The 23,388-nt window shown below is 43.8% G+C and overlaps 1 protein-coding gene across 4 annotated transcripts in view; it reads left to right on the top strand.

The window, feature by feature from the left end:
- LOC137527733 (folylpolyglutamate synthase, mitochondrial-like) overlaps positions 1 to 22,608 on the top strand; it is a 75,893-nt gene extending 53,285 nt beyond the window's left edge. For all 4 annotated transcript variants that reach the window (XM_068248557.1, XM_068248555.1, XM_068248556.1 and 1 more), the window contains exons 6-15: positions 1,874 to 1,951; positions 2,033 to 2,094; positions 5,555 to 5,657; positions 7,315 to 7,392; positions 7,472 to 7,622; positions 7,751 to 7,849; positions 11,293 to 11,443; positions 12,419 to 12,494; positions 14,791 to 14,857; positions 21,848 to 22,608. In XM_068248557.1, the coding sequence (XP_068104658.1) occupies positions 1,874 to 1,951; positions 2,033 to 2,094; positions 5,555 to 5,657; positions 7,315 to 7,392; positions 7,472 to 7,622; positions 7,751 to 7,849; positions 11,293 to 11,443; positions 12,419 to 12,494; positions 14,791 to 14,857; positions 21,848 to 22,269 (1,287 nt within the window). In that variant the 3' untranslated portion in view covers positions 22,270 to 22,608. The remainder of the gene's footprint in view (positions 1 to 1,873; positions 1,952 to 2,032; positions 2,095 to 5,554; positions 5,658 to 7,314; positions 7,393 to 7,471; positions 7,623 to 7,750; positions 7,850 to 11,292; positions 11,444 to 12,418; positions 12,495 to 14,790; positions 14,858 to 21,847) is intronic.
- The last annotated feature ends 780 nt before the right edge of the window (positions 22,609 to 23,388 follow it).

Here is a 23,388-nt window from a genome sequence, read left to right as displayed (position 1 = left end):
CACATTAGATGGGGGGGACGGGGGGGTTAGGGTTAGGCACTTAGTGGTGGGCTCAATTAATGCGTCTCATACACAATGTGTTTTTTCCCGCTCGATCGTTTTTGCCGCTCGATTCTCTTATCTTCCGCTCGTTTTTTTTTATCTTTTTCTATTCACTTGTATGAGAAATCGAGCAGAAAAACGATCGCACGGGAGATCGGATATGTTGGAAATTATCTATCGCGCCACCTATCTACGGCAGAAACGAACCGTGTATTCCCAGCATAAGAAAAGGTGCTGGTTAATGCGTAATTAAATGTTAATTTTAAATTACCAATATTTTACTGTTGATGGTGCACCCACCTGATTTCTCTGAAAAAGTTATGTAACATTAAGTGGTGCAGAGTGGCAGATCTCATTAACTTTATCTACCACTAAACTACAGCCTCAACACACAAGGACTGTCTGCCACAGTAATCGGGACTCCATTCATCAGGCGGCAGTTTAGGGCTGAGTGCTGTACAGACGCATCACCACCCTATAGGCTCTTGCAATGGAAGTGGGAGAAGGTATGACATACACAGAGTGGGAGGGGTAAGGAGGAGAACGGTGCTTTTGGCAGAGATCACAGGTGTCAAACTCAAGGCCTGCGGCTCTGTTTTGTTTTGTTGTGTTTAAGTACTTTATTGAATTTTTAACATCCATATACCAGACACATTTTCTAAGCAAAACAGAATCTACGGTTTAGTGCATAGTTTGCATCTGTCTTGAATACAAAGTGTGTATTTGCCTCTAGGGGGCTCTGCACGCCTCTGTTGGTAGTCATTTCAGACACCAACAGAGGCTGCTGCCAGCGTCTCCCTGTTCCAAAAAAAACAACAAACCTTATGATCATGATTATAATACTACATAACGATGAGACCAATTAATAGAGTCCTCATGTTAATTCACTGGTGTGGAATCACAGATGTGCAGACAATGGCTTATACACAATCTCGATTGATGGTGCCCTGGTGGGGATTGGGAGCCGATGCCTCGTGTGACATTGCTTGGCCAACTATGTACAGATACATAGTTGGCAATGTTGGGAGGGGGGGTGAAGGAGCGTCACCGATATGACGTCACTCTGTGGCGGCTCTTATTGCCATGTTATGTGGCCCTCGAGAGCTTCCAATGTCCATCATTGTAAGCAGCAAAAGAGAGAATGCACACTGCTTTCCCATCCAGGGGAGCACACTGGTGACAGGGTTTCTGCTTGAAATATTGTCAGTTTGAGCCGGGGTGCAGCAATAACCCACCGAAAACACCCAAGAAATCAGCATGGGGACCCCTTCTTGGATCCAATGATGCAGTCTCTTCTCTTCTTCCTGCCAGTCACATACTCTGTTTCCATACTTCCTTACCCAATCACGTGACCTGCATTAGGAGCCAGAGGTATATGTAGCATAGAGCATGTGGCTGTCAGGAAGATCACAGGAGACCGAAGCAGTACATACTGGACCAGGTAAATATTAAACTGGGCTGCTCTGCAGCAGGGTCACTATCGTTACGCCACTTAGTTTGAGACTTCAATAAATATTAAACCTTTATAAACAATTTGGCCCATGAATTAGACTGTTTTAGATGTTGACCCTTTACATGATTGAGTTTTCACCCCTGGCCTCGATGATCTAGTGCTCCGGTTCATTCATTTAGGCACTAGGGCCACGGTACACATGCTAGATTCTCAGAATAGGCTGCCATGATCAGCCCCGCCTTGGCTGAGAACCCTCTAGTGTGTATACAAAGCCTAATGTTGCATGACCCGCTTTACACTAAAAGATACAGCTGGGAGTACTTTTTATACAGGATGTCTTACAGTTCTCCTTTAACTTCTGTTTCCCAACTGTTTCAGGATGATGACTTGGATTCCATGCCTGCGTATTTCCGTTTCCTGACCATCATGGCGTTCCATGTCTTCCTCCAAGAAAAGGTTTGTAGATATAAAGATGGTGGATCTTCCTGCCCCTGTATTGTTGTTCTGGTGTAACGTTGCCCCGCCTCCGTCTCACAGGTGGACCTGGCCGTGTTGGAGGTCGGGATTGGTGGAGCATATGATTGCACAAATATCATCAGGTATGTGGTATTCACAGCTCGGGAATTATAAATGGAGATAAGGGTAGTAACCAATATCACCCACCCAGTAATGTCTTCCTGGACTGCTGGCCTTTTAAAGCAATACTGAAGCTAGCTTTAAAAAAATAAAGTCCGATACATACCTATAGAGTGGGAAGGCTCTGGCTCTGTAGAGCCTTCCTGGTTTTCTCTCGATGTCCTGGTTCTCCAGCTCGGTCACCAGTTCAAATTTTCCGTCTTCTGAAGCACTTGTGTCGCCAATTGCTTCTGAACATGGGCGGCTCCGTACTGCGCTCGTGCGTAAGCAGTACGGAAACACGTCTTCTGATGCACTTGGGGACATGAGGGCTTCAGAAGTCTTCCATAGATCCCTGAAGGTGTATTCGACCAGTTAGTGAGGTAACTGCAATGGGGAGGACCAAGAAGGCTCTATAGGATCCAGAGCCTTTTCTCTACATAATTGAGTATTTGACTTCCACACGTATAATTATAGTGCAATTCGCCCTCCGGGATTCCCCGCAGCCTCTTTCTACTTCCTCTCCCAGGTATCAGTCGGGTTGGTAACAGCGCCCCGTGATGACATAAATATATGTCATCACAGGGGACGCTGGTACCAACGCGATGGACGACTGGGAGAGGAGTAAGGAAGAAAATAGAAGCTACCGGTGTCCTTCCAGAAGGTAAGTTGGTACTACGCTATGCCCGCTCTCCCCCGCCGCTACACCTATGCTGCCTGGCTACCTATACTGGAGGCACCTACCTGGCTAACCTATATTGGGGGCAACTATACTGGCTACCTATACTGGATACACCTACCTGGCAAACCTGTACTGGGGCAACTATGCTAGGGGCATTGTAAATTTAGTGCTACGTAAATTTTTTCCTAAAACCGTGCAGCCCTATGGGGAACAATGAATACCCGGGGGGGGGGGGGGGGAAGAGGACCCTGGTTCACGAGACTTGCAATCGAATAGGCGGGGAACACAAGATACAGGAGAGGAAAAAGGCATTGCCCTATTAAGCTTACAATATGAGAGATGAGTAACACATAGCAACCAATCAGATTTTTGTTCTTCTACTTTTTCCGTGTGGCATCTGGAATATGGTTGCTGTTGACAATACAAGCTCACTTGTGAACACTGGATGTTTAAAGGACACCTGAAGTGAGAGGGATTTGGAAACTGCCATATTTATTTTCATTTTTTAACAATGCAAATTGCTTGGCTATCCTGCTAATCCTCTGCCTCTAAAGGTGCATACACACATCAGACCATAGTCTTTGGAAAATGAAAGATCACAGACCAATCTTACCACCCTTCATGTAGTATGAGAGCCATACTCTACACAGTCTTTTCTATGGAGCTGAACTCCCCATCAGACAGACACAAAAGATCAGTATCTGCAAAAGATCTGTTCCTGCCAAAAATCCATTCCTGCAAATTGCAATGATAGTCTATGAGATCTGCAGATCATCATACACACATGATTTAACTGACATTCATCTGCAGATCAAGCAATCCTCTGCAGATCTGAAAATCCATCCTGGTGGATCTGATCTGCAGATGAATGTCAGTTAAATCATGTGTGTATGCTGATCTGCAGATCTCATAGACTATCATTGCAATTTGCAGGAATGGATTTTTGGCAGGAACAGATCTTTTGCAGATACTGATCTTTTGTGTCTGTACAGCATCTGTGTGTGCAGCGTCTTGCAAAGATTTCTGTCTGATGGGCAGTTCAGCTCCATAGAATAGACTGTGTAGGTATGGCTCTCATACTACATGGAAGGGGGAAAAATTGGTCTGTGATCTTTCATTTTCCAAAGACTATAGTCTGATGGAGAGTGCAGCTCCATAGAAAAGACTGTAGGTATGGCTCTCATACTACATGAAGGGTGGTAAGATTGGTCTGTGATCTTTCATTTTCCAAAGACTATAGTCTGATGTGTGTATGCACCTTTAAAGGGACTCCGAGCAGTGCAGAAACTATGGAAAGATGCATATCATTTTAAAGGTCTCTTTCTCCTCTTTCCAATGATATATAAACTGCTGCCCTACGCCTTTTAGTTTTCGCTATTTTCGCGATTGAAATTGCCGCGGCCGCGATTTCAATCGCGAAAATAAAGAAAACTAAAAGGCGTAGAGTGACGATTTAGGTGTCGCCAGAAAGAGGAGAAAGAGAGCTTTAAAATGATATCCATCTTTCCATAGTTACTTGTATTACACAGGACGACACTTTCCCCAGTGTCAGCAGCTCCATTCAGCAGAAAAAGTCGGCCTGTGTAATACATTGTAACTATGCAAAGATGGATATTATTTTAAAGCTCTCTTTCTCCTCTTTCTGGCGACACCTAAATCGTCGCTCTACGTCTTTTAGTTTTCTTTATTTTCGCGATTGAAATCACGGCCGCGGCAATTTCAATCGCGAAAATAGCGAAAACTAAAAGGCGTAGGGCAGCGCTTTATATCTCATTGGAAAGAGGAAAAAGAGAGCTTTAAAATGATATGCATATTTCCATAGTTTCTGCACTGCTCGGAGTCCCTTTAAACGTTTAGCTACAGACCTGGAGCAAGCACACTGAACAGATGTTTTACTGGTTTAGCCGCATGCTTGTTTCAGGCGGGGGATTCAGATGCTACAGATGCATGAAAGGTCAGCAAGACTGCCAGGCTATTATTGTTTTAAAAGAAAATTAAATATGGCAGCCTCCGTCACCCTTTTACTCCAGGTGTATTCTAAGGAATAAGGAATAGTTTACATATCTTCTGGCTAATTAATAAGTGGGATTGTTGAAAGTGTGTGTATATGTATATATATTATATTGGATTGACATTAGCCTGGGTGGTATTCCTTTAATCTTGAAATTCTTAGGGCCGGTTCACAATGCGCTTTTGCCAGCATCTCTGCTGCATATTTTTCTGCAAGCGTGCAGAAAAGCATTTAGCGGCGATCATCGGAAATGGGAGTGTAGCTGTAAGCTACACTGGAAGAAACCTGATGCTTACAGGGCGGCCTGAAACTATGGGAAAAGTTTTTAGATCGGAATGTGCGGTTAGTGTACACAGCAGTAAACAACGGTACCGGTGCTGCCCATTCATTTAATTGGGCAGAACTTTAACGGCAAGTGCCGCAGCTAGCGGTTAACATTGCGCACAGGCCTGGGTGTACCAGCCCTTACAGTATGAACTGTTTTTAATAAGCTTGGCTTTGGGTGTAAAGTTCAAATCTTATCAATAAAGTCTGCATAGTCTTATCACATTTCACTCATTGACACAGCACAAAGACAACATGCTTTTATTTAGGTTAAATGCTGCCCTCTAGTGTGCAAAATATAATTCTTACATCACCTGAATACATTTTGGTTTGAGGTAAAACTTGTTTTTGCAGAAATATCGCTCTATGTGTGAACCCACTGCAGCTATTTACATTTTATTGACACAGTTTGTTTGTTTTTCCTCAGGAAACCCATCGTTTGTGGGGTCTCATCACTTGGTATTGACCACACGGCCATCCTGGGTGATACCATTGAGAAGATTGCCTGGCAGAAAGGGGGCATATTCAAGGTCTGGAGAACGTTAGCTTGGTTGTTTTACTTCACTTAGTTCAGTAAGCTTCTTATTTACAACACAAAGGCTCGTGCAGACATGCAAAGTTACTTCCATCTTTCTGAAGCATGCTGCAGTCACTCCCTGCTAGTGAAATATTTAGACTTTGACTAATGTATTAAACAGGTGAACACAGCGTCATTGAATATGGGCCAGCAGGACATTATCTGCATGGATAGTTAGCTGGCAAATTGCAGCTATGGCAGTTTGTCTGCTTTTTTTTCAACTTTTGGCCCATTTCTGTATAACAGTCTCCCCACCCCCGGCGCCTTGCTGCAGCCCCCCCCCCCCGATCCTGCAGCATTGACAGAGCCTGTCACGATGGGCTCTGACATTTTAAGGAAGGAACAAAAATAGGTGATCAGGATATCTACCTTCAGCTACTAAACAATATGTAGCGCCCGTCTCACCTTATAAACCAAGCAATGCCACAATACATTCAAAAGGGAGCACTAGGCAAACATTGATATACTTCATACAAATTTATTGATAATTCATGATGCAAAAGACAGACAAACACATAATATAAAACTTCCCCCTTAAAACCAATTGATTCAAACTGGCCAGCAAACTACATGTGTCCTTATGCGGAAGTGCACTTCCTACACTAGCAGGTATTAACATGCATGCATGCAATTTTTTTCTTCAGGCCCAGTTGGAACTAAATGTGACATCCAATTTCCAGTTTAGGCTTTAATAATAATCTTCAGCTCTGTCCACGTGTGCATAAAGAAGCACACCTCTCACTGTAAATACGCAACCATTACTGACACCAAAAGGATATGTCAAACCTCAACCGGCATTAAGCTGTGGCCAGATGGTGTAGATGCTTCATAGCCTTCATACAATAATGGCAACAGGATTGACACTCATCGCGCAATTCCTCACGACCTCGAACAGGCTGACGTGGTGCGGGGGTCTACCCATCCATGCCCATACTGTGTGCACACTTACTTTGGCCATGGCGTGGTCTCTGATCCCCGTGCCTCCGCAACCTTCCTCCTTGCTTCTGCTGCGTAAGTGCGCCGGGACGGATGTCCACAGTTTATCAATGTTTGCCTAGTGCTCCCTTTTGAATGTACTGTGACATTTTAAGCCACAGCACACAGTATGCACGTATTTAATTAGCAGGACACGAAGGTATAACTGTTTCTTTTTGACAGTTTAGAGCTTGGTTATGCAGATCAACCCGAACACCAGAACTAATCCAGACCTAAGAACTAAGGAGCTGCTGCGAACACTAAAGGGCGTATCGCTACCTCTGGCCAGGTGCTCATTTAGCGATTCAGAAATCACTCTTTATTTCTGATCGCGGAAGCACCATGATTTTCTCCCCTCCCAGTAGGGTTCCATTGATGCAGTGCTTTGCTAATCGCCAGCAATCGGCAACCAAAAGCACTGCTATTAGGCTTTACCCCTCAGACCGTGCTGCTGACTTCACTCTGGAGATTTCACAGCAAAGGGGATGAATTTCTAATGAAAGTACAAACAAAAACTGGGCCAGCAGAAGGTAATTCTAGCAGTGTGCGGTATCAGACATTCTCGGTGCATAGCAGTGATTTTAGTTTAGCAGCCATTATCAAGTGAAAGTAACACTCTTTGCTTCATCCCTCAGCCAGGTGCTCCAGCGTTTACTGTTAAACAGCCAGACGGTCCTCTCCAGGTGCTGAAAGGCAGAGCGCAGGAGATTGGGGTAAATGCCTAACCTGCAGATGTATATCAGCCTGGACCTGACTGGCACAATCACCCACTGCTTCTCCTTGTCTTCCCAGTGTGATCTATTGATCTGCCCAGACCTAGAGGACTATGAGGAGGAAGAAGGTCTCTCTCTTCACCTTGGTCTGGCCGGAGATCATCAGAGAAGCAACGCCTCGCTGGCCCTGCAGCTCGCTCACACGTGGCTTCAGAGAAGAGGACGTCCAGGTAAATGCCTATCCCTACACCACCTGACATGCCTGATTACTGGAAGATGAGGGCCGGCCTTTTCTATTCAAGAATGATTTTTTTTTCCTAACCCGTAATCCATTACTTTTTTTTTTTCTTCTGTTCAGGATTTGGAGAGCCAATAGTTCCAATCCAGAGACTTCCCCTGACGAAGTGGCCTCTTCCCCTTGCTTCAGCTTTCCGCCCCAGTCTTCCAATGGTTAAAGGTAAACAATAAAAGCAGATTAAACCTAACAAAAGGATAAGAAGTCACTAAATGAATCTTGGAGCTTGTACAAGCAGTGGTCAGGTGATGGTGTCTTGTAGGCCTTTCTGGCTCTGTGCCTCACTGTAATTGTGTGGAGGCTGCTGGGCCAAACACCCCCCTTCCCCTCCAATGTGTGGACCACAGAGATGGGGATGTTCTTCCTATCCTGACATTGCTGTCAGGTATTGCAAGCCTCACCAACATTACATCTGCCAAGTCTACCATGCTAGGTGGACAGCTCTGGCTGGGCACAAAAGAGGTTTTGGTTGCCCAGTTATGTCCGTGTGTCAATAAACCCACCCATGTTTAGTGGTCACTGGGGATGATGGGTTATGCGGTTCTGGAGCAGCCATTCACATCACTACTCTGATATTGTTTCTCCTAGCGCCAGGTGGAAATTGAGGAAGAATCTGTTTTATATAGTAGTGTTACTGACACTTTGAAGATGGAAAGACATCCGAAGAGGTCCTAAGATCCTCCCAGAATAACAAAAAGACACAGAGCCCCATATAGTGTAGTAATTAGTTACACCAAGTAGGGTAATGGGCATGTAGGAATAATAACAAGCGTGAGTTGCAGCACTAGTAACCAAAGTATGAAGGCAGGAGAGGAAGGCCTGTCCACACTCGGGTTCTTTAGTCATCTTGGGGTCAGAGGGGTCGCACTCCTTTAAAAGCTTACTAAGGTCTCTTTCACTCTAGGCAACGCGTGCATGAATCCGATTTCGTGCACGCGTTATGACCTACAGCATGACGTCTGGAAGTTGAGGTTCAACGCTGATCAATGGCGCTAGTTCTAATTTACCCGACGGGAAAACTCTTGCGTTGCACAATTAAAAGCTCCCAGAAGCGTTACAACGTAACGGTCTGGAATGCTTTTTCTAATGTGAAAGTTAACCTGAAAATCAATAGACTTTCGTGTTACCTTGCTTAGTGCATCCTAGGTGCTATCCGTCAAGACGGAACAGCTTCTAGTGTGAAAGAGCCCTAGAGTTCTAAAGAACTAAAAGTACATAAACCCTTGAAGGGGGGGGGGGGGGGTTGTGAAGGTAATACTGGGAGGAGACGCGCCCCCCCCCCCCCAAAAAAAAAAATTGTTGTGGATAGTTTCGTTTTTTAAAAAGTAATAAATTTGCTTAACTCAAATTAAGAAGGCAACTTGCATAAATAAAACAACTTTTTTTTTTTTTTTTTTAACACTAATTATTTTGTGTTTTAATTAAAGTAAACCTAAAGTCAGGAAGAAAAAATGAGTTTAACTCACCTGGGGCTTCCCTCAGCCCTCTGAATCTGATCGGTGCCCACGCTGACTCCATCAGATGTCCCTGGACCGGCCGGCGGCGACTTCCGGTTTCGCCGTCACTGGCCAACAGGCTGGGAACGCGAGTGATTCTTCGCGTTCCCAGCCAGAATAGCGCCCCCTATGCTGCTATTGCGGCCTCCCTATGCTGCACTAGCAGCATAAGGGGCGATATTCTAGCTGGGAACGCGAAGAATCACTCGCGTTCCCAGCCTGTCGGCCGGTGACGGCGAAACCGGAAGTCGCCGCCGGCCGGTCCAGGGACATCTGATGGAGTCAGCGTGGGCACCGATCAGCTTCAGGGGGCTGAGGGAAGCCCCAGGTGAGTTGAACTCATTTTTTCTTCCTGACTTTAGGTTCACTTTAAGGGCCTGTTTCCACTAGAGCAAATCTGCATGCGTTTCCTGCATGCAGACTCGCATAGACAATACAAGTGGATGGGCCTGTTGCCACTTGTCAGAAATCCTGTGCGGTTTTGTGTGCAGGAAAAATCTGCACGACAGGGCCATCAGAACTCGCACACTACCTTGCGGTGTGCGATTCGCATACAATGTATTTAATAGGAAATTCGCATGCGTTTACTTATGCAAATTTTGCAGCGAATTTTACTGCAAATTCGTGTGCGTTTTCGCATAAAATCAATGTAACAGCACACAGGGACTGACATGGTTAAATTCGCATACTTACTAACCTATGCGTAAACGCCCGCGAATTCGTGGCAAAATTTGCATTCTCGTGCAAATTCGTTTTGGGTTTTCCACGACTAATTCGCACCACACAAGTGGAAACTGGTCCTAAAAAAAAAAAAAAAATCTTGTTTAGTCTTATCCACTGCCTCTAATACTTTTAGCCATAGCCCCTGAACGAGCATGCAGCAAATCAGGTGTTTCTGACATCATACCTCCCAACTTTTTGAGATGAGAAAAGGGGACACTTAAGCCATGCCCCTGCCACACCCCTGGTCACGTCCCTAGTCACGCATACCATAAAGGTTTCATAAGAAAAATATGTTTTATCATTCAAACCACACTGGTCCTTTCTATCCTGGTTCATTTTCCTTCATAGTAACATTTTAAAATTTAGTAATATATCGATTTAAAGGATGTGAATAAAGTTTAGAGTCAAACACATTTTTAGTATGTGTATATGTATGTATATGTGCGTGTATATGTATATGTATATATGTATATGTATGTGTATATATATATATATATATATATATATATATATATATATATATATATATATATATATATATATATATATATATATATATATATATATATATATATATATATATATATATATATATATAAACTGTCCCTCCGCTTGTTTCTGGTGTTACTCACTGGTATTGATTACAAGGAAATAAATATGGCAGCCTCCGTATACCTCTTACTTCAGTTCCCCTTTAGAGACTCTGAAGTCTCCCTAAAATGAGTTTTTCTTTTAAAAACCTCATTCACATTATAGTCCGACCTAAAACGCAGCAGAACTGCGGCTGAAAACCCCCTCGATCACCCCAAACTCACGGGGGTACAGGGCAGGCAAAATCCGCACCTTTCTTGGTCGTGGATTTTGCTGCCGCCTCTATGCGCGTCAATCAGGGCGTATCTCCGCCTCTCCCCCGCCCCTCTCAGTGAAGGAAGACTGAGAAGGGTGGGGGAGAGGCGAAGATCGGCGCTGATTGACGTGCATAGAGGCAGAGCTGCGCTGCCTCTATGCGGAAGTTGCCTCCGTGTACCCCCGTAGGTTTGGGGTGATCGAGGGGGTTTTCAGCCAAGGTTCTGCGGCGTTTTAGGTCGGACTATAATGTTAATGAGGTTTTTAAACTAAAAAACTCATTATAGGGAGATAGTCTCTTTAACATGCCGTTTGCCATTCGTGTGAAAAGAGCCCTTTGGGCTAAATTGTTAGAAGTTTCAGGATTTGCTTCCATCTAATTAATCGCATTTGAATCTCCCTGTGATTATGGTTTGTTTTTTTCCCCAGACGTACTTGAATTGTCAGACCTTATGGCCACCAGGAGGCAGCATCAGTCTTAGTTATTTTTGTTGCTTATCCTGCCATCACAATGTGTACATAGCTATTTCTGTTTTGTAGGCTTACAGAACACGTTGTGGTTGGGACGCACGCAGGTCCTGCAGCGCGGTCCCATCTCCTATTACATTGATGGAGCGCACACCAGCAGCAGTGTGAAGGCCTGTGTCAGATGGTTCCAGCAGGTGGCGCTAAATGAGGAGAAATCTGGGATGTGAGTGCACTGTGATATCCCATATTACTGCCACTGTATTCCCAGCATGGTCAGGACAGCAGCTTATTCCTGCCTCTTTAGGGCATCATGTGTGATCCTGAAAACCTTGTAGCTTCAGCACTCTCTTGTCTTCTGCGCAATGTTTCACCACTCTCGAAGGCCAACATACTTCATCAAATGTTTTTAATAGATTAGATGTGCATAAAAAAAAAAAAAACTGAACCTAAGGAAAATCTATGAAAAATGGGGCACATCTAATTGTTCTTACAATTGCAAATGGGTCTGAAACGCATTTGCTCTATGGTGGGCTCTCCAGAAACGTATTTTCCATTATAATGAGTGAAGAAAATACTTAGGCATTTATAAAGTACAGGTAATCCACTTCAGCTAACAGTCTAGCTACTTGACAATCATTTTGCAGATTTTAAAAGCTACCTCCAGTGTGCTGCGGGAGGCAGGGGGTTGTGGTCTCAGGATAAATACTTAGCTGATATGATGTAATCAGGACAACGCTCTGTCCCTCCCCTTCTCAGGAGCGCAGTCGCAGCCATGTTTCTGAAGTCTGCCGAAGCTCTAAAAGCTGTTCACTTCCAGGTCAAAGTGTACAAAAAGTATAAAATCGCTCAACTAAAATGCTCCAAAAATTGCTTAATAAATAGAAAATCTCTAGGCACATGCCTGGAATCCCTTATAAAAATTACTTCATAAAACGATAAGCGTCTGATTACGCTAACTATTTTTGGTGTGCACTAGCCCTAAAAGGCTTTTATACACTATTATGGAGTACCTCTACCAAATGTATATGCATCAAGGGGTACTTGAGATGATGATGCCCACAAAAGAGAGTACTTGGGAAGCCCCTTCTTCAGTAAAGAGATACATGCTTTAAAAATGTTGAGAGATGCTGGTGTGGGAGACAGGTCCTCTTTAGTGGTGTTAGATGTGCAATGTAACCTTGATGTAATGTCATTGCAGAGGATCGGTGGTTCGGGTGCTGGTGTTTAATGCTACTGGTGATAGAGACACAGCTGCCTTGTTAAAACTTCTCCAGGTAAGTCACAGTGCACATTAGTTAATCAGATATACTATGTTTTTTTTGCCTAACAAGAATCTGTTTATTGTAGACAAAAGCGTATAGCAAATGCACATGAACATCTAAAAATAATCCAAAGTGCACTACATTACTGGGTTTTGCTCCTACTTGGAGCTGATGCATGTGTCCAGGTTCAGCTGCTGCTGACTCCTCCACTCGCTCCTGAAGCTGGTGACCAGACTGGAGGGCAGCAGGTGTATGGTTCACAATAGACCAGCTCTCCCTAGCAACAAGGAGAATTTTTACTGGTCCTCCATGAACCAATGTGAATCCTTCCGGATTTGTAATCCATTGGGGATCCCCGTGCTTCTGCCTGGCACCAGTCTGTTTGCTGGCTTCGGGACCAAGCGGAGGAGTCAGCAGTAATGGAAGTGAGGGGCACTTTAGTATTGGTGATCAAACCCGGCGACCAGCATGGGGGGGGGGAGGTGGGTGACTGCAGAGAGCAGTGTTTGCACATGTGTTGCCAGTCACCTCCGATACTGAGCATCTTCATGGTCACTGGTGGCTGAATGGAGAGAGGGAAAGGGAAAACAAAACCCTGTTAATGGAAAAGAGATTGTTATTGTTATAGTGTGACAAGACACACTGTTTAACTTCCTTCCGACCGCTATATTGTATATTTACGCCCGTGTACAACCCTTTTGCGACTGGGAGGGGGCGTAAATACACACGTACCTGCTTTGTTTACCTCGCCGTTCCTGATTGCCATGTCACAGACCCGCCGTTCTGCCGGGATCCCTCCGGTCCATGATCTGGGAATGAGAACTTCTTCTCAATCCCGATTACAGTGCCTGTGATGAATGAAAGCCTGCGGCAGCGAGACGTAGGCTTTCATTCACAAAAGCCAAACGTAAACAGTACTTGCGTGTATTATTAATAGAATACGGAAGTTAAACGTAGAGCCATCTTGTGGCAAAAAAATATAAAATGCACCCAATTACATACATAAAATATATTTACATACATAAATTTGTATTAATTGGAACCCCTTACACGCCAACCCTATAGTTACCAAAATAAAATAGCTTTGAATGGCAATACATAGCTGTAGTCTATGCACTGTGTACAGTTAGATAAACATATAAAGTTTATATCTGCTACATCGTTGTGGCTAGAACAGACACATCTATATCTGTAGTAGCACTTACTTTCCTTCTCCTCATGCTAAAGCCTTGCTAAAATACACTCTCAGTAGAGCCGGGACAAGGTCCTCCAGCACACAAGGCTGAGACACCAAAGTGCATCCTTCCCACCCCAGCTATCACATTGCTATTAGACTAAGAGGTGTCTCAGCCCCCTCTTCCCCCAACACCTTAATCTCTAGTTATCTGGCTTGCAGTCGCTGCCATTTATCCCCTTTTCTTATTTCTCTCTGCTTCAAACACAATAGGTGAATGATAGCTGAGTGAGTTGTGCGCCCCCTCCTACATGGCGCCCTGATGCTGGAGCCTCTCTCACCTCTGCCCAGCCCTGACCCCCTCTGCATTGTATCCTCCCCTCCAGCCTGGTTCCCTCCCCTGCTCCTCCCTCCCCTGCTCCTCCCTCCCCTGCTCTCTGCCTGCCTGGATCAAATTACTTCTCTTTTCACAGTGTGTGCTGCAGCCTGTTTTATCCTGTCTGTGTTCTATTTCTTATTTATTATGTGTGATTTCATATCTCTTCACAAGATATTAGGTATAAAGAAATCTGTAATTTATAATTTAGGTACTCCTTTAAAAAAAAAAAAAAAAAAAAAGGAACTTTGGACTTTTTAATATGAATAATATGTATGTCATGTATTAGTGTTAGTTTTTCAATTAAATGCTTGTAATTGGTGATAAAATATTAGAAGTCATACAAAATACACCTTTTTATTTCCGGATAAAATATCGCCATGCACTGTACTAGGGACACAGTTTAAATGATGTAATAACCGGGACAAATGGGTAAATAAAACGTGTGGGTTTTATGTATTGAAACACATTTTATTTTAAAACTATAGTGGCTGAAAACTGAGAAATATTTTTTTTCCTTCTTATTCCCTTTAAAATGCATGTAAAATAAAATAATTCTTAGCAAAAAGTACCACCCAAAGAAAGCCTAATTTGTGGCGAATAAAACAAAATATAGATATTTTCGATTTGATAAGTAACAATAAAGTTATTGGAGAATGAATTGGAGGAGTGTGATGTGAAAATCACTCTGATTTTTAAAGTGTAAAAAAAAAACAGTGGTTGGGGAGTTAAATACTTGCATATGTCTTATCTTGCAGCCCTGCCATTTTGATTACGCGGTCTTCTGCCCGAACATCAGCGAGGTGTCCGGGGTGGGGATTGCAGGTAAGAGCGCACTTTTCGGCCAGCTGGATGAACCGAATAGTCCTGATTTACCATGGCCTCTCCCAGTCAGAGGTTACATGCACACACATCCTGATACAAGTGAATAGGAGATAGACTGTGGTCTTGCTGAGTAGAAGCTGCATCCACACCTATACCTGTCTATGGCCAGACTTTATCTGTGCTGTACTCCGCAAGACAAGAGATTACTTTATCAAGTAAACCCTTGTGCACATGGACGGGTACTGCGGCGGTTATCGGCGCTCAATTCCTTGGTGAGATAATCATAATCTGAACATTTGTATAGCGCTTTTCTCCTGTTGGACTCAAAGCACTCAAGAGCTGCAGCCACTAAGGACGCGCTCAAGAGGCCACCCTGCAGTGTTAGGGAGTTTTGCCTTGAATACAGACAGGTCGCTAGCCTAGAGGGGTGTCTGTGTCACTAGAGATCCAGCATTCCAGATTTTTACACAACCTCTGGGTGGGGAAGTCATAAGATTTATGGAGAGATGAACCTTTAAAGTGAACCGAGCATCTTTTTACCACTCAGGACATTTCTATAGCACAGGAAAAATGCATGCCAACAATCTGTTTCATTATTAAAATAAACTTTAATTTACCTTTGTATTTTACAATCAAAGTACCGGTAGTAGTATTAGCCTGTTTCAGCAGACCTGACCGTCCGCAGAGCTCTCAGGAATCTAATTCTTTTATTGAGCGAATTACCCATAAGTAAACAATAGCTTTTCTCTCAACAAAGGGGGTGGGTAATTAGGACTGTTTGACACACACTATGTCTTTGAAGAAACAGTCCTTCTGGGTAATTAGCGCAATAAAAGAATTAGCTTCCTGAGAGCTCTGCGGAGGGTCAGGTCTGCTGAAACAGGCTAAAAATACTACTTTGATTGTAGAATACAAAGGTAAATGAGTTTATTTTAATAATGAAACAGATTGTTGGCATGCATTTTTCATGTGCTATAGAAATGTCCTGAGTGCTAAAAAGGTGCTCGGTTCACTTTAACAGCTGCCTCACCCAAGTTATTGAGCACAATTCAGGTGCTCTTTAACCTCCCTGGTGGTAAGCCCAAACTCAGTTCGGCCTATGCCGCGCAGGAGGATTTCTCAGGCCCTGCTGGGCCGATTTGCATAATTTTTTTTTATTTTTTTGGTACACGTAGCTAGCACTTTGCTAGCTGCGTGTACAAACTGATCGCCGCCGCTCCGTGCCAATTTGCCGCTAACCGCCGCACCGCCAGCCGCCCCCCTACCCCTTGCGGAGCCTGGCCTATCAGCGCCAGGCAGCGCTGAGGGGTGGATCGGGAGTCCCGATGACGTCACAACGTCGATGACTATCGTCGCCATGGTGCGAGGGGAAGCCAAACAGGAAATCCCGTTCTGAGTGTGATTTCCTGTTTGCGCTGATTGCCGGAGGCGATCGGAGGGAGTGGGGGGATGCCGCTGCACAGCGGCTATCCTGTAGCTATCGCTAGGCTAGCTACATGATTAAAAAAAAAAAATTAAAGTGCTGCGCTGCCCCCTGGCGGTTTTGAAAGACTGCTAGGGGGGTTAAAGCAGGAGGATTAGCCATACTATTCCGGGGGGAGGGGGAACACCTATATCACCTATATAAGTAGATAAATACTTAATCAGTTTATATAACAGATGCATTGTACTGTCCACGTTTTGATTTCAGTGAATTTTATATAGTAAATGAAGAGAATTCGGTTCCTGGTGAGGGCCATGTGTTTTTTTCACAGTTTGAGGCTAAATCCTGATGTCATTTCCTCCCTTAACCTTATTTTCTCCACCAATCGCTGAATCACCCCAGCCTTACTTGTAAACACGAATGAGCAGAGGATCATGTTTCAGCTAGGCAGCTTCACACTGCAGTCTGCTCAGCCAATCAGTGAGAAGCAGGAAAGTGGAAGGGGAGATGACAAGCCTCCCTTCTTTCGTTGTCCTTGGTGATGGCACAGAAAAGAGCCCGGGGGACTGAGAGAATATAACAATATAACAGCTTGATTGCCTAACGCCGATAGGCGGCGGCTGGTTTTAAGTGGAATTACATGGAAATGGCCGCTCGTACGAGGGTGTCTCCCTGAACAGTCTGCGAGCCACCGATCGCGGCTCGCAAGCTAAATGTAAACACGCGGGGAAGAAATCCCTGCTGTTTACATCTTATGATATAATCTAGAGAGGGTCCTCCACTTACAAATAAAATTCAACTTACAAACAAGCTCCTGGAATTTTGGAACCTGTTTGTAAGTCAAGTTGTGTGTTATACTTAGTAAAGCAGGGAAGAGTGATTGATTTTTGGACAGCTCTGGTTTGGGACATACAGTATAAATAAAGTTTTTTTTGGGGGGTTGTTTTGAATGTGCTTTTCATGGTTTTAAACTACAACAGATTATCCAAAACTGTACAAGTAACAACAAAATATGTAATACCAAAAACAGTACTGTATAGTTACATGAAGCTAACTTTGTATGAAATGTTGTAACTAGTCTTTTATAGAGGATTGTCTGTAGCTCACTATACACATATTGGGGTGTAGGGACTTTATATAGTCGGGGTGGTTTTGGTCTTTTCCTTAACCTTCTGACCAGTGTTGGCTGATTAGATGGCTGCATGGATAAGCCGTTGTCCAGGTGTCCCTAATAGAGTCCTGAGTGAGTGCATCAGGAGCTGCGGGTTTGAGGGTTTTGCACCTCCTGCGGTGCCTCCTTATACTTGGAATCAGGTATGTAAGGCACATTTCACAGTGGCCGGTGTTTGGAGAGGTTATTTTGGAGCGCACAGGAAACAACAACTAAGTACTGTCTGCTCCGGCCATTAGGAAGCGGATCAGACACTTGGCAAAAACTGTAGACTTTCCTGTGTAATGGATCAAATGGTTACCTTGGCACTCCCCTAAGTTATAGCCAAAACAGCAACGTAGGCATTTTATTTTTTTATTCTGCTGCTTTGGCGTTTGTCCCTTGCAAATATTGACAGAAGACATTCCTAAGGAGACATTTTCATACATGACAATCCGGCTAGGCCGCTAGGACATTACAAGGGCACTTGCTGCTCACCTTCCTATATTATTATTATTATTTTTTTTTTTTCTACAAATAAACCTTCCTGCCACTAGCTCAGTTAGGTTAGGCTTTTTAAGTCTGCTAAATATCAAATTTTTTAGTAGAAGATTGGTGCCACGGATTTTTGGACTTTGGCATAACTGTGCCAATGTGACTGCTATGTCCAAAAAGCAAGGAGAAAAATCTGGCACTATAGTGTTTTAATGTGGCAGAAAAAATGACACAAAAAATGCATATAATTGTGAGCATCAGCAAGATATGACAACCATGTACAGTGGTAATCAAATGTCATACCAAGAGGGTCTCTGGTGGTACCTGGTGTAGATGGGAGGTGGCGGTGGTGGGTGCCAGAGGGTGCACGGCCTGACGACCGTTTCGCGTGTCTTACGCCAAGCTTATTCCAAGGTGAGTGTCTGCTATCATCCTGAGCACATAGTTGTTTGGGTGTACCAATTGATATTGCCCCGAGTGCCCGCCAGCTCTCCCACGCATTTTGTCATGTGACTTCTGCTGTTTCTCTTAAAGTGAACCCGAGGTGAAAATAAACTGATGAGATAAACAATTATATTTATTCTCCTACTCCTAAAAATGACTTTGTAAGACATCCCAGGATTTTATTTTATATTTAAACATTTAGAAAGTACATTGAATGTTTTGTTGTCTCTGCTCAGTTGCCGTCTATTAAGTGTTCCTAAATGAAAATACATGAACTATATCGACCCTTTCTCTCTCCATCTGCTCTCAGAAATATGTAGAAAATGTATTTTGCCACAAAAAACTTTTATGTTGGTAATTTGCTTATCAGTGATGTTTACTATATTTCTGACAAGGTTCTGACAAGACAGAAGCTGTCATTTCCAGCCTTAAAAATCAACTATTTTAGGCAGCAAAATAAAACAAGTAAAACACCCTGGTTATTAATAGGTTTAGTACTGTACATACACATGTTTATCTCATCATGTCACATGTCACCTCGGGTACACTTTAAGGCCCATTCACATCGATGGCTTTTCTGCTGTATTTTTTTTTTTTTACTGGAAAATTTCATGATTTTTGAGCAATCATGATTCGCAATCTTTGAACATTTCATTTGTGATCGCTCTAAAATCACAAAAAAAAATGCTACATGCACCACTTTGTTTATTGCGAATCGCCGGTGATCGCTGCAGTGAGATTACTACCATATACTTTTAATTACAATAGCGATTTTCAAAGTGCTAGTGATCAGCGGTAAATGCCCGCAAATCGCCCCATTGTAAAGTGTATTGGAACTGCTTATACAAAACTCCCTTACATATTGCTAGGTGCAGGAGTAGTCAGTGTAATGGTGCCCATACTTGGTACAATTTTTTGTTCTTATTTATTTATTTTTAGATACTTTAGTCTTCTTATTCCTTTAGATCAAAAAAACGCATAGTTTTTGCTGTACCAGACACAAATGTTTGATTTGATGTCAGCCAGTAAAAATGATTGAATAGAAAGATGTTTCCAATGTCCAATCAGATTTTTAGAGAAAAAAAAAAGCATAATGGTTTTTCTTGAATGAAAAAAGATTCTTTTCGACTCATTTGATTAGATCGTTTTGGTGGAATAAATGGGAAAATCGAATGTTTTTATTGTACCGTGTTTGGGCACCATAAGGTAGATTCCCCAAACCATTAGATACAAAAAGATACATTTATACATTACTTGTGTCCCTGCAGTGCCTGTTGTACAGATGAAGCCAAGCTTAAAGAAGCCCCCCCTCTGGTTGTCATTCCTCCCCACCTCCTCCTCAGAGGAAGGCTGATGACTCATTCCAAACCGCGTGGCTTTACTGAATTGCAATCACTGGTCTGCTTTTCAGTGCACATAGAATGTGGTATTGGAGCATGATCGCGTATGCAATCGTGTTATCTAGTTGAAAAGAACCCCGATGCACCACATCATACTTTTTCTAACTATGGCTAGGAATACACACTGCAAATCGTATAAGAATCCGTACCTCATGATGATATTTACAGTTACTTGATATTACAAAGAACCACCAGTGTAATGAACAAACCAAATAAAAGCACTTAGTCTCCCCTTATAGTCCTCTAATGTAGGTTGAATGAATGAACAGCAATATAGATCAGCTGTTTGCCGGGAAATTACCATAATCAGTAAACCTTGCCACTCCTCCCATCACAACCCCGAAGCCTCTCCATTGAGGTTCAGAGCTCTGTGGCCACCCCCATTGCTCACTGTGATGCCGCGGCCTGCCCCCAGCTCTGTCAGGCTGCGGTTGCCTAGCGGGGGGGCATGCTGCAGCAACACAGTGGGGGGTTCACACAGAGCCCTGGATTTCTCGCCAGGCTTCCAGCAAATGCCTCGGGCTGTTTTTTCAACAGGAGGTGGTGTTTGCCATTCATTTCCCAATGAGCGGCTGATTTATATTGGTGTTCATTCGCCATACCTACATTAGGGGATTGCAAGGGGAAGAGTAATTTTCTCTGGAGTCTGTATGGCTGATATTGTGGTGAAACCCCTCCCACAGTGTGATGTCATGACCATGACGACAATGACCATGATGTCATGACCATGGTCCTGACAAATTGCTAACCTCCCTCTGTGCATAGAACTCTCAGTAACGAACATTCCGCAGATCCGAGATCACCCGGCAGAACTAAAGATGGTCACCACCAGTAATAAATTACAGAATGTAAATCAGGGAGAGAAAAAATTGACTAATCTATAAATGAATATTGGAAAAAAAAGCAATTTTATTTATTTTCACTAAGGTTCCTCTTCAAAAACAAAGTCAACTTGATAACCTGTTTCCCGGCATTCCTATTGGTCTTTCAAGTGGTGTGTGGTTTCACTAACAGGAAAAAAAATGGACGTATGCGAATCCCTATAGTCGTGCTGGCACAGCTAAAGGGCTTTGGATACGTTCTGGCATCATGACATAGCGGTGTGCGTTTTGAAGGTACATGTTGGCTATGGTGGAAATGGGCCCTTAACCACTTGATGGCCCAGCCCTTACCCCCCCCCCCTTAAGGACCAGCGCTGTATTTGCTGATCTGTGCTGAGTGGGCTGTACAGTCCCCAGCGCAGATCAAACACCAGGTAGAGCGACCAGATCGCCCCCCTTTTTTTCCCACTAGGGGTATGATGTGCTGGGGGGTCTGATCGCTCCTGCCTACGTGTGGCTGGCGTGGGGGGGGGCACCTCAAAGCCCCCTCCACCGCCGGATTCCCCATCTCCCTCTCCTCCCTCCCTTCCCTGGAGATCCGAGGCTGCACAGGAACGGATCTGTCCTGTGCAGCCTCTAACAGGCTCCTGCCTGTCATGTGACAGCGATCCCCGGCCGCTGATTGGCCGGGGATCGCTGATCCAGTACAACGCTGCTACTGTTAGCAGCGTTGTACAAATGTAAACAAAGCGGATTATTTCCGCTTGTGTTTACATTTAGCCTGCGAGCCGCGATCGGCGGCCCGCAGGCTATTCACGGAGCCCCCCGCCGTGAATTGACAGGAAGCAGCCGCTCACGCGAGCAGCTGCTTCCTGATTAATTAGCCTGTAGCCGGCGACGCAGATCTGCGTCGCTGGTCCTGCAGCTACCACTTTGCTGACGCGCGATAGGCAAGTGGTTAAACTCTTTACTCCTCCATGTTCATCATATATCATTACCTAAATTCCTAAAATTACCAAGGTTTTAAACCAGCGGTAGGGAACCTGGCTCTCCAGCTGTGATAAAACTACAAATCTCATGATGCATTTGCCTTTATTAATAATGCCTGTGGCTGTCAGACTCCTGCAATGCATTGTAGGGCTTGTAGTTCCTTAACAACTGGAGAGCCAAGGTTCACTGCCCCTGTTTTAAACTATACTGCATATTTGTTCATTCTTTGGTTGCTGTCTTCTATCATATTTTTCTTTTTCTCTTCAGATCAGCAGAATTACAACGTGACACTGGAGAACGTTCTCACCCGATGCCTGGAAAACCAGAAAAAGTGGAACATGCTAATGCAGGAGAGAAGCTGTGATCCCTGGGCCCCCTCTCTGCCTGTGGATACCCTGATTAAGGACAGCCCCCGCGGTTCTCCCTTGCTCCTCGCCCCTTCAGCAGATCATCTCTTAAACTGTAACTCGCTGGTGTTCCCCTGTATCTCTCATGCATTGCAATGGGCCACACAGGGGCGGGACTCCAACCTCCCTAGCATGGACTCTAACCTGCTCCATCACCATCCCGTAGCCAGCTCTGGCTCTGTACTGCTAAGAGAGGCAGCGCATATTCAGATCCTCATCACCGGCAGTCTCCACCTGGTAGGCGGAGCCCTGAAACTGCTAGACCAATCCTTGACGGAGTGAGACCAGAATTATCCAATCCGGCACCTTAATGTTTGGACCTGCCCCCTCTGCTGCCTGATGCAAGTTAACCACTTATCTGCCTGAGACTTTGAAGCTGTCTCCGGGTGTCAGTTACTGGAAGCATCCTTAAAAGCCTCAGCCAGTGCTGGGATCATCAGTGATCATTACCTCTGGACCATGCCCTTTTGTGAAGGGCTTGCTGTTTTAAATCTATACCAGATCACCATAGCAGACAATTAAATTCTCTATGCCCTTCTTGTACATAGGTGGGAAAAAATTTGGATAACAGCCTTGAATATTTTTTATTTCATTCCTGCAGAAAGATATTTATTATCTCAGGCCATTGTGTTGGGTTTTTATTACTTTCAACTTTTAATAAGTTCAATATTTCACCAGTAGGTGGCAGTGACACACCCTTTTTTGTTTTCTCATTTTTTAATCGTACATCCCGTTCTCTCAAAATCTTGATCTATTGAGTTTTATTAGCTTTACAGATTAGGCCTTGTTCCTACCTGCAATCGCAGAGTCCATGGGCGTTTTTCCTAGGTAATTACTGTGCCTTTTTCGGTGCGCTTGTAAACTCTCATTCATTTGTATTGAATGGGACAGCCATAGTTGCAATAGAAGTGCAAAATGTAGCGCATGTGTGATTCTGCGTCAGTGATTTGCCGATCACACGCAAACTAAAAATTGAATCTGATTTTGTGTGGCGGGAACAAGGCCTTACTTTAAAGGCGCCCATTTACAGTGTGATTTTATCGAACAAACACATAGTTTTGATAAGATCCCTCAAATCAAAAGAAAAAAAAATCATATTGAATTAATCCACAGCATTAAAGAAGCTGACCAATCCTTAATATTGAAATTAGTTGCAATCGTATCTATTAAATATACGATTGATCAGAATCAGTTTTATTTTGCCAAGTACAGCAGAGCTATACTCACTCGGAATTGTTTTTGGTACACACGGCATACATAGTATAAGAGGACAAACGCACAACACATACAATTTAACAATTAATGAAAATTACGAATTGCAGTTGTGGTATAGATATGGCCTTCTCAAATAACAGTCCCAGATCATCAGTTAGTCAGTGAGACCCTCTGTGCGGGTACAGT

Source organism: Hyperolius riggenbachi, chromosome 8, assembly GCF_040937935.1.
Source record: "Hyperolius riggenbachi isolate aHypRig1 chromosome 8, aHypRig1.pri, whole genome shotgun sequence".
In the NCBI taxonomy this organism is placed as follows: domain Eukaryota; kingdom Metazoa; phylum Chordata; class Amphibia; order Anura; family Hyperoliidae; genus Hyperolius; species Hyperolius riggenbachi.
The sequence above is the reverse complement of the archived record's forward strand: the minus strand, read 5'-3'. Positions and strand labels throughout refer to the sequence as shown.